Source organism: Acanthochromis polyacanthus, chromosome 18 (assembly GCF_021347895.1).
Source record: "Acanthochromis polyacanthus isolate Apoly-LR-REF ecotype Palm Island chromosome 18, KAUST_Apoly_ChrSc, whole genome shotgun sequence".
NCBI classification, from domain to species: Eukaryota; Metazoa; Chordata; class Actinopteri; family Pomacentridae; genus Acanthochromis; species Acanthochromis polyacanthus.
The window spans coordinates 22,889,492-22,904,163 of record NC_067130.1 but is presented as its reverse complement, the minus strand read 5'-3'; the positions used below and the strand labels follow the sequence as shown (position 1 = coordinate 22,904,163).

At 41.6% G+C, this 14,672-nt stretch overlaps 1 protein-coding gene and 2 long non-coding RNA genes across 7 annotated transcripts in view; 2 read left to right on the top strand and 1 right to left on the bottom strand.

The window, feature by feature from the left end:
• Positions 1-8,619, top strand: part of LOC110971393 (excitatory amino acid transporter 1-like) — a 28,486-nt gene extending 19,867 nt beyond the window's left edge. The window contains exons 4-7 of one of the 2 annotated variants that reach the window (XM_051938243.1): positions 2,634-2,838; positions 2,929-2,971; positions 7,975-8,255; positions 8,351-8,619. In XM_051938243.1, the coding sequence (XP_051794203.1) occupies positions 2,634-2,838; positions 2,929-2,971; positions 7,975-8,255; positions 8,351-8,588 (767 nt within the window). In that variant the 3' untranslated portion in view covers positions 8,589-8,619. Of the gene's footprint in view, positions 1-2,633; positions 2,839-2,928; positions 2,972-7,974; positions 8,260-8,350 lie in introns of those variants that run through there. The other variant, XM_051938244.1, reaches the window with a different exon arrangement.
• LOC127530785 (uncharacterized) overlaps positions 1-14,672 on the bottom strand; it is a 186,643-nt gene that overhangs the window by 33,025 nt on the left and 138,946 nt on the right. The gene's annotated exons all lie outside the window — the stretch shown is intronic.
• Positions 2,978-6,075, top strand: LOC127530787 (uncharacterized). The gene is made up of 2 exons (XR_007937442.1): positions 2,978-5,124; positions 5,967-6,075. It is a non-coding gene; the product is annotated as an uncharacterized LOC127530787 (long non-coding RNA).

The following is a 14,672-nucleotide window of genomic DNA, read 5'->3' as shown; positions in this document are numbered from 1 at the left end:
AGATTTTCTGAAGTTCAAAAACAGAGACAGAAAGAAGTGCAGGGGTCTGTTTTCTCTCAGAATACTTGAGTTACATAATGCCGAAAAAATATTGCCAATCCCAGCTTTTTTTAAAAAAAATATATTTTATTTTTGCCTTTTTCGGCTTTATTAGATAGTGACAGTGAAGGTAGACAGGAAATGGGGGAAAAGAAGAGTGGGGGGAAGACATGCAGCAAAGGACCACAAGCAGGAACTGAACCCGGGCCGCTGTGTCAGAAACCAGCCCCTGAACATGAATCGCCCACTTAACCCGTTGAGCTATACAGGTTCTCCAATCCCAGCTTTAATGCGTGTGCATACATGTGCGTGCCTGCGTGCGTTGACCCTTTTTGACTTCTAAAGGAGGGCATGCCTTGTTCGTTTTGTGGTCTTTATGACTCTCTGGACTTTGAATGTCTGGACTTTTTGTAATGCTGCAGTCTTGTCCCCGATTGTATTTTGTGATCAATATGAATCTTAACATTTAACGTCCCTGAGACTTTTGCACAGCACTCCATACAGTGTGTCTTGCTAAAGAACTACATGACATGCAGTTACTAATTCCTACTCTGTGTACTGATTAAAACTAACAAACTTTATAGACCTCACCACAAATACGGGTGCTGAAATGGCAGTCATTTATTAGCAGAGTTTTATTTGTCTTATTGCTCCATAAATCACTACACATCCTATACTGTTCCATTGTTTTACCATATTTCAATTACTGCCTAGGGATCTGGGGTAATAGTTAAATCTACTCAACTATTATTCATAAAAAGGCAATATGGGTTATTCATAATGTGGTCTATCAGGATCATACTTGGTTCAGGATCATTCTTCACACAGTCAAAATTATTAAAATTTACAGATACAGTGAAATTCCAAACCACACAAATCATGTACAAAGCTAAAAATAACATTTTGTCACAAACTATAGAGATTGTTTAGGAGTTGAGAAGGGGGATATCAATTAAGAGGAAAATACAAATTCAGAACTAAGAAAATTCGTACAAACAGAAAACGATTCCATATTTCATGCTGTGAGGTAAAACTCTGGAACAGTTTGGGTGAGGAGATCAAGCAACAAAATGTAAAGCAACAAAATGTAAAGATACCCAAGCAACAAAATGTAAAGATGATGTTTTCACAGGATACAGGGATGAAGTGGGGGTGTGCACAGGTTACTGCTATTATTTATTTATTTAATGGTTTGTTTCTATGTTTATTTATGCGCATTATAAGTTGAGTCTTTTTGAAGGATGCGGAGTTTCCCACTGCCAGGCAGGAGGCCTAGAGGAAAACCAAAGAGGAGGTTTTTGAATGTGGTTAAAGAGGACATGAAGGTAGTTGGTGTGAGAGAAGAGGATGCTGTCACGGTTCAGAGAGTAGAACCCAAGCATCAGGCACAGACAGGAGGGTAAAATTAATGATGATTTAATGAAAACTAGAATATATGAACAGAAAAAACTCTTAATAATGAAAGCAGGAGGGAAACAGCGGGGAGGAGAAAATAAACTAACCTAAACCAAGGGCGGACCCGAAGGCCGAGATAAACTAACATAAAACTAAACTAGATTAAAAGGGAAGGTGGCTTACGGAGTCCAGGGAGAGGTAGACGGAAAGGGGGGGGGGCCGAGCTGTCAGAGACGGTGGGGGAATTGAGTGATGAGGACTGGTGGAGCGGGCAGAATCATCTGAGGGGCGACAGAGTCCGAGGAGCGGGGATGTGATGAAGGTAATCCAGTACCGAAACAATGTCCCGGGGAAACGACGTGTAGCAAGGCAGCTGAAGCAGTGTGCAGGGTTGAAAGAGAGTCCATGTCGCAGAGGGGATGGAATAATGATGCAGCATCGAGCTGCGTCTAGAGTCAGGTTTTATATGGCGTTGATTGGTATCTGTGCCAGCTGTGTTGGAAAACACAGCTGCTTGTCATTCAGCTGACGAGCCGGTTCGCTGGAGCAGGAGGACGTGACAGATGCAGAAGACAGGGTTAGATGGAGGCAATTGATTTGCTGTGGCGACCCCTGAAGGGAAAAGCCGAAAGGAAAAGAAGAAGATAAGTTGAGTCTTTTCGTTCTGTTGTGCTTTGCTGTTGTTAGGTACTGTTGTTTTTGTCCTTTTGTATAAATGTAGATGGCTATACTGGTGTATATTTATTCTAAATCACGTTCACCATTGTTATTATTATTGTTACTATTATGTATTTTTATTTTATAAATGGTAGTTTTTTTAAAGAAGAAGTCAGAATAGGGGCACCCAGATGGCTCAACTAGTTGAGTGAGCAACCTATGAATGCAGCGGCCTGGGTTGGATTCCAGCTCATGGCTCTTTACTGCAGGTCTTCTCCCCCATTCTTTTCCCTGCTTTCCTGTCTGCCTCTCGACTGTGCCTATCAAATAAAGCCCACAAAACCCCCAAAAAAACTTTAAAAAAAGAAGCAGGACAAGGAGTGGGATTAGATAAGCTTTGACTTCTTCCCACTTCTTTTTGAGCATGTTATTCATTGTCTTTTGTTGCTGTTTTCTTCTGCTGTTGAAATGTCAGAATAAACATTCAAAAAATCACCAAAAATCTAAAGTTTTAATAGCATTTCCACCCCTCTCTCCATTAGGAATGGCAGCTTTGGACAGCAAAGCTTCAGGAAAGATGGGAATGAGAGCTGTGATTTACTACATGACTACGACCTTTATTGCAGTCTTCATCGGCATCATAATCGTGCTAATCATCCACCCAGGAAAAGGATCAAAAGATGAGTTTGGAAAACAGCAGACTATAGAGCAAGTCAGTCCTGCTGATGCCTTCTTGGATCTGATCAGGTAGCCTGCGTATAACAACAGCGGTATATGTGAAAGTCTGACTGTATCTCACCAGAACCATCTCTAAATCACTGTGTCTTCTCGTTTCAGAAACATGTTCCCACCAAACTTGGTCCAAGCCTGCACACAGCAGGTGAGCTTTGCAGTTAATACTTCACAATTTGTCACTACTTTGTATCCGTGAAGTGTTAAAATGTCACCGAGGGCTCATGGTAAAAAATAAATAAATTAAAAAAAAAAATAGTGAAAAAAAGTACAAAAATGGACAAAACAATAAATGTGCAGATATTTACATTATAAACTTTGCAAAGAAGCACTATTATTTGACAGATTTTTCCTGATTTGTTAGAGGGATGCAATATGCCTGAAGATTGAACCCAGAGAGCAGTACATCTTTGTATTATTTATATGAATGCAAAATATAAAACTAATAACATATATTCTAAAATTATGATGAAAAATCCCACTTTCATGAAATTGGCTAAAACCTTTATATATGTATTCTGCATTTAATTACAGATTATTATTGTCATTTTTTGAACAGTTGTACTTTATTTAGGAAAGAATAAAAAGCACGGTATAAATATTAGCATGCATTGTCTGTAAAAATATAATACATTTGGTGGCATTCCATAAAACTAAAAATAACTCTTGCAATACATTAGTGTCTGTAATTTTACAGAGCTGCAATCATTTTTCTGTTATTTTCTCTAAAAAGTCTTCCTTTTATTTACAGTGCAGACATTGGTTCTGTTTGGACTGACATGCAGCAAAAATGCTAAAGGGATTACAGCATGCTGGCACAAAGTCTTTCAGCCATGTTGTTTAGCCGTCTCTCTCACATGTCTGGTGGAACAGAAACGCATTTGTTCCAATCAATCCAGCTGTAGTCACACTATACACCCATAAATTTTTCATGCTTATTTGTTCTCTGCTCTGGCAAACTATGGTTCAGTACTGGGCCTGAAGCCCTCCTGTGTAGGTACAGATGAAACACAATGTGCTGTGCAGACAGTGTGGACAGCTTTAATTATAGCTCACTGGGAGCATGAGTGTACTAGTCTGCCTCAGATCATGTCATATCTAATAAGCAAACTTGACTTTTTGCGTAGAGTTTATCCTCTGAAGAGCATGAATGGGCTTTTCTTGTGCACAAATGGGATTTTTAGTCAGATGTTGTGCTGGAGAGTAGGCGGTAGGTACAATATTTTTGCCTGACATCATGGCCAGACACTGACCTAGACTGATTCATGTAGGCCCCAGCCCAGCTAAGGGCTGACACTTTGCAAACTTTCTTTATCCTGAACCCAACTTGAACCTACACCCACTGTCCTATTACCAGAGTGCTATTCATTTGATTTTGTCTCCGTTCCTTTAGGCTTCTCTCACTCTCTCCCACCTAATTCACACATACCCTCAGACACTGCAGGTGCAGACACTTGACCTTTTGACCTTTCCAGAGCTTCCACAATTCAGATTTCCTAGGAAACTAGACATTTATCTATTGTAATCTTTATATTCACCAACAGCAGAGCAAACTGATAACACTGACATCGCCTGATAGTAAAACAAAGTTGCAATGATGGATGTAATTGGCACATTATTGTAAAACTATATCTGCAAAAAGAAATCATAGCTATCAGGCACTCTGCTATTGATACAGCTTTACAAATGAGTGAGCATCGTGACATGCAGAGACATAATATTACCTGCATTGTGCTGAGCAATTCATCTTAAAGATATGTGAGATTTAAATGTCTCATGGCTTTTTCACCACATTTTGTATGGAGAGAATTTTGTTTCTTTGTTATTCAATCAATCAAAAAAGGTTATGCAACCAAAAAAGAGACTTGAGACCAAAAAACATAAAGTTGCAATCAAAAAAATAAAAGATCAATCAAATAGAATAGATCTGAGACCAAAAAAAAATAACTGGCAACCCCCCCAAAAAATTTTTGAGATCAAAACAGAACAGGTTGCAAATAAAAATATAGTAATTTGAGAACATATTGACTTAAATTCAATCAAAACTAATATTTTTTGCTTGCAAGTTCAAAAGTTTTGCTTGCAAGTTCAAAAGTTTAGTTGTGAATTCTAAAGTTTTGGTTGCGAATTCTAAAGTTTTGCTTGCAAGCTCAAAGGTTTTGGTTGCGAATCTGACTGAACCAAATGGGCGGGGCCAATGCTGGTGGAAGAGACAAGAGTTCCTATTAGTCGGTTTGACCTTGCTCCACTGCCAGTCATCGCCGCTCCCCTCTGTGCTGTTGCTGGCTGCTTCCGCACAAGGTAAGTTGGTAGCCGGTTGCGCACAAATTAATTAATTATGCTAAATATTTTAGGCTACAACCGGCCGTACGTTCGTAACAACAATAATTATAAGGCCCGGATAGTGCATGCACGCTGATTAGCATTGTTGTCTCAGCTTGTCCCGGCTTGAGCAGGGTAGCCGGTGACATGTCTATGCCCGGTGAGGGTAGGGAGCATATGAGGTGGATACAAAGCAAGGCTGTGATTGCAACATACAATTGCTGGGTCACCGTTCTTACAAAACAGTAGCCCTGCTACCGGTGACTATGAAACTTTATTGACTAATTGCGGGGCCAGTTTCCAGCATATTGCAGCCTGTGAGAGGGTGGAAGTGAGCCCCGGAACTAAGATTCCGAGGGTGGGGTGCGGGGGGCACATAAACCGGCCACGCGAGTATGGATCTTTTCCTATTGCACATTTTTCTGTCAGTTTGGGCCTCTCAGTTGTACTAACATGGATATTTCGCCCTCCCTAACAGATATTTTTGTAAAGGGATAAATATATGAAGCTTTTCCTAAATATGCCCTGCAAACCGGTGTTGTAGAATTTTCACACTCCCCGGAAAAATCTGACTCCCCCTTCGCGTGAACGCGCAGGACTTACGTTTCACTCTGTGGCCACTTGATGGGTTTTCTGTTTCTGTTGTGCGTTTACTGTTTTTGCTGTTGTTTTCTACAGGTTTTCGGGTTAAATGTGATTAAGTACCGAACTGCAGACATGTTTTCCTGTTAAATATGATTAGGTGACATGTTTCTCCTCCTCTTCTCATCCGTATGTGCGCACCCTAAATGGCATCGGGGGAGATCCTACGCTACTCTCAGCTTCACTCCTATGAGGACATCAGGACAGGACAGGGTGTAGTCGCCAAATATTGTTCATATTCCATCAGTGTCCTACACTTGTCAATAAAATAATTGTTCACTGAGAAAACTTTATCTCCTTATTTAAAATCGGACTCCCCTAAGAATGCAAGATATGGCATCAAAATATGTCTGGTATTTATGTATAAAGTCTTTAGTATAAGTATAGTTCTTAAGTATAAAGTCATTTGTTATTGTTGTTATTTTTATTGGGCCAGTTAACAATATAATAGAATTGAAATTCTTTATTTATCCCACACCTGGGAAATTATTTGCTACAACAGTTAAAACACCAAATCACAACAATTTAAAAAAAAAAACTAGTAAATAACAGTCTGTAAGAACAGAATAATAAGGGGCTAAATGATCACAGTATGGCAGATTAAGAACAGAGAGACTATTTCAAAACTAGGACTTTAACAGAAATATGCAGGTTGAGTTAACTGTGCAGATTGTATGATATGAAATAAAATCTGGAGTCAGATTTTGTAGGGTCACTTAACAAAATCTGACTCCCCTACTATTTTGGGAATGCAAGAGGTGACAACCTTCAAACTTTCTCAGCTACAACATCCACACCTCTGCTGCTGCTGTGTGAAGTATCAAGTATGCAGTCATTACAGGAGAGAAGTTGTAGGGGGAGTCAGATTTTGCTGGGCCGTTTAACAAAATGCAAAAGCACAGAGGGGAGCGGCGATGAATGGTGGTGGAGCAAGGTCAAACCGACTAATAGGAACCCTTGTCTCTTCCACCAGCATTGGCCCTGCCCATTTGGTTCAGTCAGATTCACAAGCAAAACTTCAAAATTCGCAACCAAAACTTTTGAGCTTGCAAGCAAAACTTCAGAATTCACAACCAAAACTTTTGAACTTGCAAGCAAAACTTTTGAACTTGCAAGCAAAAAATATTAGTTTTGGTTGAAGTTAAGTCAATATGTTCTCAAATTATTATATTTTCATTTGCAACCCGTTCTGTTTTGATCTCAAAATTTATTTATTTATTTTATTTTATTTTTTTTTGGGGGGGGGGGGTGCCACTTAAATTTTTTTGGTCTCAGATCTATTCTATTAGATTGATCTTTTATTTTTTGATTGCAACTTTATGCTTTTTGGTCTCAACTCTCTTTTTTGGTTGCAAAACCTTTTTTGATTGATTGAATAATAAAGAAACAAAATTCTCTCCATAATTTTCAGCATAACTCTGACTTTAGCTATAACAGCAAGGCTATTTTAAACAGCATGGATTCATCATTAAGAACTAACACACTACAAGTTTTCCAGATTCAATTTTCACTTTTGAAAGTATGGAGATTAACTAGCCTTTATTAGATAGATAGAATTATAATATTTGGTTCATTATATTTATTGAACAGAAACATATCCCATAATTAAAAGGAAATATGTATCATTCATTACACATAACACACTATGCTTTGAAATCATTAATATCTACTAAAAAGGCCCAAACCCTACCTCAGTATGTAGCAAACCTAATGTGACTATATTGACATCTTGTGGGCACTAATTAATGACGCTAGGAGAGGGAATCTTCTGAAAGCCATGAATATCCACAGCACATTCCATAATCCATTTCTTGTAGACAAAGAAGAGGATGAGAGTGGGGTTAAAGGAAAGGTCTATGTGTCACAAAAAACATTCAGAGTCCTCCTCAGGAATCCAAGAATAACCACAGACACAGTTCTGAAAATCCATGCAGCTGTTTTGCGTTGGTGAAGTAGATGTTTTGGTGTGACTTAACAAAGGGTTAGATGTCTGATGAAACCATGAGGAAACTTTTGTCCCCATTCCCACTTTTAATAATAAGCCAGAGAAAGGAAGGGAAGGAAGCAATGTTTTTCCTCAAAGCACTGCTATTTGATTCTGGAGGTTGAGCGTAGCACAGTGATCTGTTTCAGCTGTATCAAATATTTCAACTATAACCTTCATATTTTAATAATGTCATTCTCCAGTTCAAAACCAAATATGGAAAACGAGTAGTTCATGTGACGGTGACAGTGAATGACACCCTCTTCAACTCAACCAATGGCACCCAGGAGGTCATGGAGATCTCAAGGGAGGAAGTGATCCCAGTGCCGGGTCAGGTGAATGGGGTCAATGCTCTTGGGCTGGTGGTCTTTTCCATGTGCTTTGGTCTAATAATTGGCAACATGAAGGAGCAGGGCCAGCTCCTGAGAGACTTCTTCGACAGCCTCAATGAAGCCATCATGCGTCTGGTTGCCATTATCATGTGGTAAGACTTGTGTGACTTCACTAGAAGTTGTTTTGAAGTAATGCTGGCATCATACTTATCTGCAGTAACTTTCTGTGTTCCTCTCTTCCCTTCAGGTATGCTCCCATTGGTATCCTGTTCCTGATTGCAGGAAAGATTGTGGAGATGGATGATCTGACACAGATGGGTGGCCAGCTGGGCATGTATACCATCACAGTCATTATTGGCTTGATGATCCATGCCATTCTTATTCTGCCCACTCTTTATTTTGTGATCACTCGGCAAAATCCCTTTATCTTCATTGCTGGGCTCCTGCAAGCTCTGATAACAGCCCTGGGAACGTCATCCAGGTGAGTAGTACCAGTCACTACCAGACATCAGTAAATGAAACAAAAAGTGTAGCATTTTGCCACTGCACTTGGTTGCAGCTAAGCCTACCCTTAGGTGGATGTCTGAACTACTTTACTGGTACAATTTATATTTTTTGGGAGCATCATAAACTTTTTGCATTGTTGCCAGTTTGTGAATGTTTCCACAGACATCAGATTTAAACTCTGGTGTACTGCCAAATAGAGATTCACCTGGTGTAGGTTAGTCAGTAAACTCATTTGGTCAGAGCTTCAATATAACAGAGGTTCATGGCTGACAGTCCTGCGGTCTATTTTTTTAACAGACTTTTGAACAATACAAAACCTATGCTGTCTTTGTTACAGTAGCTACTCTTTGTGGCGTTCAGATTACTATATTTACAATATATTTGTCCAGAATTACCAACCACACAAGGGGCCCCAAAAAGCCTCAGGTTTTTTCTGCTGTCTTTCTGTCACAATAATTTTATTAATTGCACAATGTCACCTGTCTCAAAATCAGATTTCAAGAATGTAATTGTTTTTGTTTATATGTGTCACATTTAATATAAAGTTTAGTTTTTATCAATTTACTTTAATTTTTGTTTTCTAATTACTTGACACACACACACACACACACAAACTTCAGTCAGGTTGTATCATTCTATCATTGGAGGAAGTCCTCAACAATTGTTTTGAAAGGCAACTGATCAGAGCTCAGACATATATTTTTGTTGGTAATAAACCAATTTCACAGTCAGTTAATGTTACAAATGGCCTTGTCATTATTTTATGTTAGTTGACATTTAACTAGCATAGCTACCATATTCAAATTGCAAACAGCATAACCCCCATACCACCTCTCCCGACCCTGAATTTTCAATTAACTGTCATAAGAAAACTGGGAAACTACAAAATATCCATCCATTCAATATCTATTCACAACTTAATTCTCATTAGGGACTCAGGGGGTTGGACTCTATCCAGGCTGACTTAGGGTGAAAGCAGGAGACACCCTGGACAGGTCTCCAGTCTATCACAGGGCTACATAGACAAACAATCACACTCACATTCACACCTACGGACAATTTAGAGTCATCAGTTAAACTCAGTACGTTTTTGGACTGTGGGAGGAAGCCGAGGAACCCGGAGAAAAGTCATGCATGAATGACGAAAACGTGCAAACTCCATACAGAAAGATCCCAGGAAGGCCGGGAAGCAAACCGGGGATCTTCTAGCTGCAAGACGAAAGTGCTAACCAAGCCATTGTGCAGCCCACTAGAAAATATTCATATCTGACAAGTTGGTCCCACATTTTCATTTTACACACAACTAAGGCAATTGACTAGTTAAAAACTGCTGTCAGGTCAGCTTTAGAGCAGGCCTACTATTTTGTGGCTATTTGTATGACTATATAATAAAACTATTGTGTATAACGGCAGGTCAGTGAGGCAAAATGACATTCATTTCCACATTCTCCTCAGGTGGAGGAAGTTAACCCAACCATGACTTCAGAGACAAAGAACATACATAGTATTTAACAACTCATACTGCACAAGAAGACCATAGGACAAAAACAAGATAAACAGACAAAGCTGATCTTGTACAGAAATCAGCTTCACATAATACATGCACTCCATAGAGAATTGAAATAAAGAAAAAATATGATGACATGAGGCATAAAACTTTATTAGCAACTTAAATCACAAGCAAAAAATGTGGCAGACAGTTCTATGCATCCTATCTGAAGGACAAAACATCCATCCATCCATCCATCTTCTTCCGCTTATCCGGGGCTGTGTCATGGAGGCAGCAGGCGAAGCAGGTTGTTCCAGACGTCCCTCCCCCCAGCGACGCTTTCCAGCTCTTCCTGGGGGATCCCGAGGCGTTCCCACATCAGACGAGATATATAATCCCTCCAGCGAGTTCTGGGTCTACTCCGAGGTCTCCTCCCAGACGGACGTGCTCGGAAAACCTCTAAAGGAAGTCTCCCTGGAGGCATCCAAATCATATGGCCAAACCACCTCAACTGGCTCCTTTCGATGCAAAGGAGCAGCAGCTCTACTCCGAGCTCCCTCTGGATGTCTGAGCTCCTCACCCTGTCTCTAACGCTGAGTCCAGTCATCCTACGGGGGAAACTCATTTCGGTTGCTTGTATCCGCGACCTCTTTCTTTTGGTCACTACCCAAAACTCATGACCATAGGTGAGGGTTGGAACGTAGATGGACTGGTAAATCGAGAGCTTCGCTTTACGGCTCAGCTCCCTCTTCACCACGACGGTTCGGTACAACGCCCGCATTACTGCTGACGCCGCACCAATCCGCCTGTCCATCTCTCGCTCCATTTTCCCATCACTTGTGAACAAGATCCCGAGATACTTAAACTCCTTTGGTTGGGGGAACAACTCCCCTCCCAACCCAGAGGGAGCAATCTACCGGTTTCCGGCAGAGAACCATGGCCTCGGACTTGGAGATGCTGATCCGCATCCCTGTCGCTTCACACTTGGCTGCAAACTGCTCCAGTGCGTGCTGGAGATCACGGTCTGAGGATGCCAACAAAACCACATCATCTGCAAAAAGCAGAGAAGAGATCCTGAGGCCTCCAAACCGGACACCCTCCCCACCACGACTGTGCCTTGAGATCCTGTCCATGAAAACCACAAACAGGATTGGAGACAAGGGGCGGAATTGGCGGAGTCCAACACCCACTGGAAATGTGTCTTACTTAGTGCCGAGTATGTGGACACAGCTCTCACTTTGGTCGTACAGAGACCAAACGGCTCGTAGCAACGAGCCCGGTACCCCATACTCCTGCAGTACCCCCCACAGTGCCCCTCGGGGGACACAGCCATAGGCCTTATCTAGATCCACAAAACACATGTAGACTGGCAGGTCAAACTCCCATGACCCCCTCAGCAGCTCCGCAAGGGTAAAGAGCTGGTCCGCTGTTCCATGACCGGGACGGAATCCGCATTGCTCCTCCTGAATCCGAGGTTCGACTATTGGTCGGAGCCTCCCTTTCAGCACCCTAGAGTAAACTTTTCCAGGGAGGCTGAGAAGTGTGATGCCCCGGTAGTGAGCACACACTCTCCGGTCCCTCTTTTTGAAAATAGGGACCACCACCCCGGTCTGCCACTCCACAGGTACTGTACCCGATGCCCACGCGACATTGTATAGACGTGTCAACCAAGACAGTCCAACAATGTCCAGAGCCTTCAACATCTCAGGGCAAATCTCGTCCAGACCTGGCACCTTGACACCGAGGAGCTTCTTAACTACCTCAGCGACCTCTGCCACGGATATGGACGAAGATCCCCCCGAGTCTTCAGGCTCTCTCTCCTCCACAGAGGACGTGTTTACCGGGTTCAGGAGTTCCTCAAAGTGCTCTTTCCACCGCTCGATGATATCCCCAGTACGGGTCAACAGTTCTCCACCCCAACTGTACACAGCCTGAGCAAAGCCCTGTCTTCAATTCCTGAGGCATCGAACGGTTTGCCAGAACTTCCCCGAGGTCGACCACAAGTCCTTCTCCATGGCCTCTCCAAACTCCCACCACACCCGAGTTGTAGCTTCCACAACTACCACAGCTACCTCCCTTTTGGCCAGCCGGTACCTGTCAGCTGCTTCGGGAGACCCCGGGGCCAACCAGGCCCGAAATACCTCCTTTTTCAGCCTAACAGCCTCCCTCACCGCTGGTGTCCACCAGAGGGTCTTTGGATTGCCGCCGCAACAGGCACCAGTGACCTTCAGACCACAGCTCCTAGCAGCTGCTTCTGCAATGGAGGCTTTGAACATGGACCACTCAGAATCCATGTCCCCAACCTCCCCCAGGATGCAGGAGAAACTCTTCCGGAGGTGGGAGTTGAAAACCCTACGGACAGGGTCCTCCGCCAGATGTTCCCAGTTCACCCGCACTACACATTTGGGTTTACCAGGTCTGTCCGGCAACCTTCCCTGCCATCGGCTCTAACTCACCACCAGCTGATGATCAGTTGACAGCTCTGCTCCTCTCTTCACCCGAGTGTCAAAAACATACGGCCACAGGTCTGACGATACGACTATAAAGTCGATCATCGACCTTTGGCCTAAGGTGCTCTGGTACTAGGTACACTTATGAGCAACCTTATGCTCGAACATGGTGTTTGTTATGGCCAATCCATGACTAGCACAGAAGTCCAATAACAAAACACCACTCGGGTTCAGATCGGGCAGGTGATTTAAGTAGTAGTAAGGACAAAACAATCAAATAAAAAACATTTGTAATAACAAATGGATTTTACTTCCATAATAAAATCAAATAGTTATTTCCATGCCACCATTGCACGGTTGCTGACTGTTAAAGTGGGGATTGAAAGTTTGGGCACCCCAGGTAAAAAATCTGTATTAATGTGCATAAAGAAGCCAAGGAAAGATGGAAAGATCTCCAAAAGGCATCAAATTACAGATGAGACATTCTTATATAATATCTAAAAAAAAAAGTTAGATTTTATTTCCATAATTTATACTTTCAAAATAACAGAAAACACAATAATGGCATCTGCAAAAGTTTGGGCACCCTGCATAGTTAATACCTTGTACTGCCCCCTTTGGCAAGTATCACAGCTTGTAAATGGTTTTTGTAGCCAGCTAAGAGTCTTTCGGTTCTTGTTTGAGGTATCTTCGCCCATTCTCCCTGACAAAAGTCTTCCAGTTCTTTGAGATTTCTGGGCCGTCTGTCACGCACTGCTCTTTCAAGGTCTATCCATAGATTTTCAATTGTGTTGAGGTCAGAAAATTGTGAAGGCCATGCCAAATCCTTCAGTTTACGCCTCTTGATGTAATCCACCATGAATTTGAGGTGTGTTTAGGATCATTATCCGTTTGTAGAAGTCATCCTTTCTCTAACTTCAGCTTTTTCACAGATGGCATCAAGTTAGCGTCCAAAATTTGCTGATATTTTATTGAATCCATTTTTCCTTCTACTCGTGAAATGTTCCCTGTGATACTGGCTGCAATACAACCCCAAAGCATGATTGATCCACCCCCATGCTTAACAGTTGGACAGAGGTTCTTTTCATTAAATTCTGTGCCCTTTCTTCTCCAAACGTACCTTTGCTCATTCCAGCCAAAAAGTTCTATTTTAACCTCATCGGTTTACAGAACTTGTTTCCAAAATGCATCAGGCTTGTCTACATGTTCATCTGCAAGCTTCAAATGCTGATTTTTGTGGTGAGGACGTAGAAGAAGTTTTGTTCTGATGACTCTTCCATGAAGACCATATTTGTACAAGTATCTATTTATAGTGGAATAGTGTACCACAACTCCAGTGTCTGCCAGATCTTTCTGGAGGGATCGTGCAGTCAAACGTAGGTTTTGACTTGCTTTTCTCACAATTCTGCGAGCTGTTCTGTTTGATATTTTTTCTTGGTCTTCCAGATCTTGCTTTAACTGCCACTGTTCCTGATGACTGCCATTTCTTAATTACATTCTGAACAGAGAATAGAATGCTTGCTGTCTGAAAACGCTTTGCTATCTTCCTATAGCCTTCTCCTGCTTTGTGAGCATCAACTATTTTCAGTTTCAGTGTTCTACGACTGCTTAGAAGAACCCATGGTGCTGATTGTTGGGGCAAGGTCAGATGAGTCTGGGCATTTAACACCTTTGAGATTGACATCACCTGGTCTTTCCAGATGATGATTGTGAACAATCCATGACATCGTCAGGTCTCAGCTTGCCAAAGGGGGCAGTACAAGGCATTAACTCTGCAGGGTGCCCAAACTTTTGGAGATGCCATTATTTTGTTTTCTGTTATTTTGAAAGTGTAAATGATGGAAATAAAATCTAACTTTTTTTTTTTTTGACATATTATAAGAATGTCTCATCTGTAATGTGATGCCTTTTGGAGATTTTTTCCATCTTTACTTGGCTTCTTTATGCACATTAATACAAATTTTTACCTGGGGTGCCCAAACTTTCGATCCCCACTGTCATCATTTACCACATTAACAATGTCTAGACTGTATTTTGATTCATTTAATGTTATCTTCATTGAAAAAAATGCTTTCTTTCAAAAATAAGGACATTTCTAAGCAGCCCCAAACTTTTGAACGGTA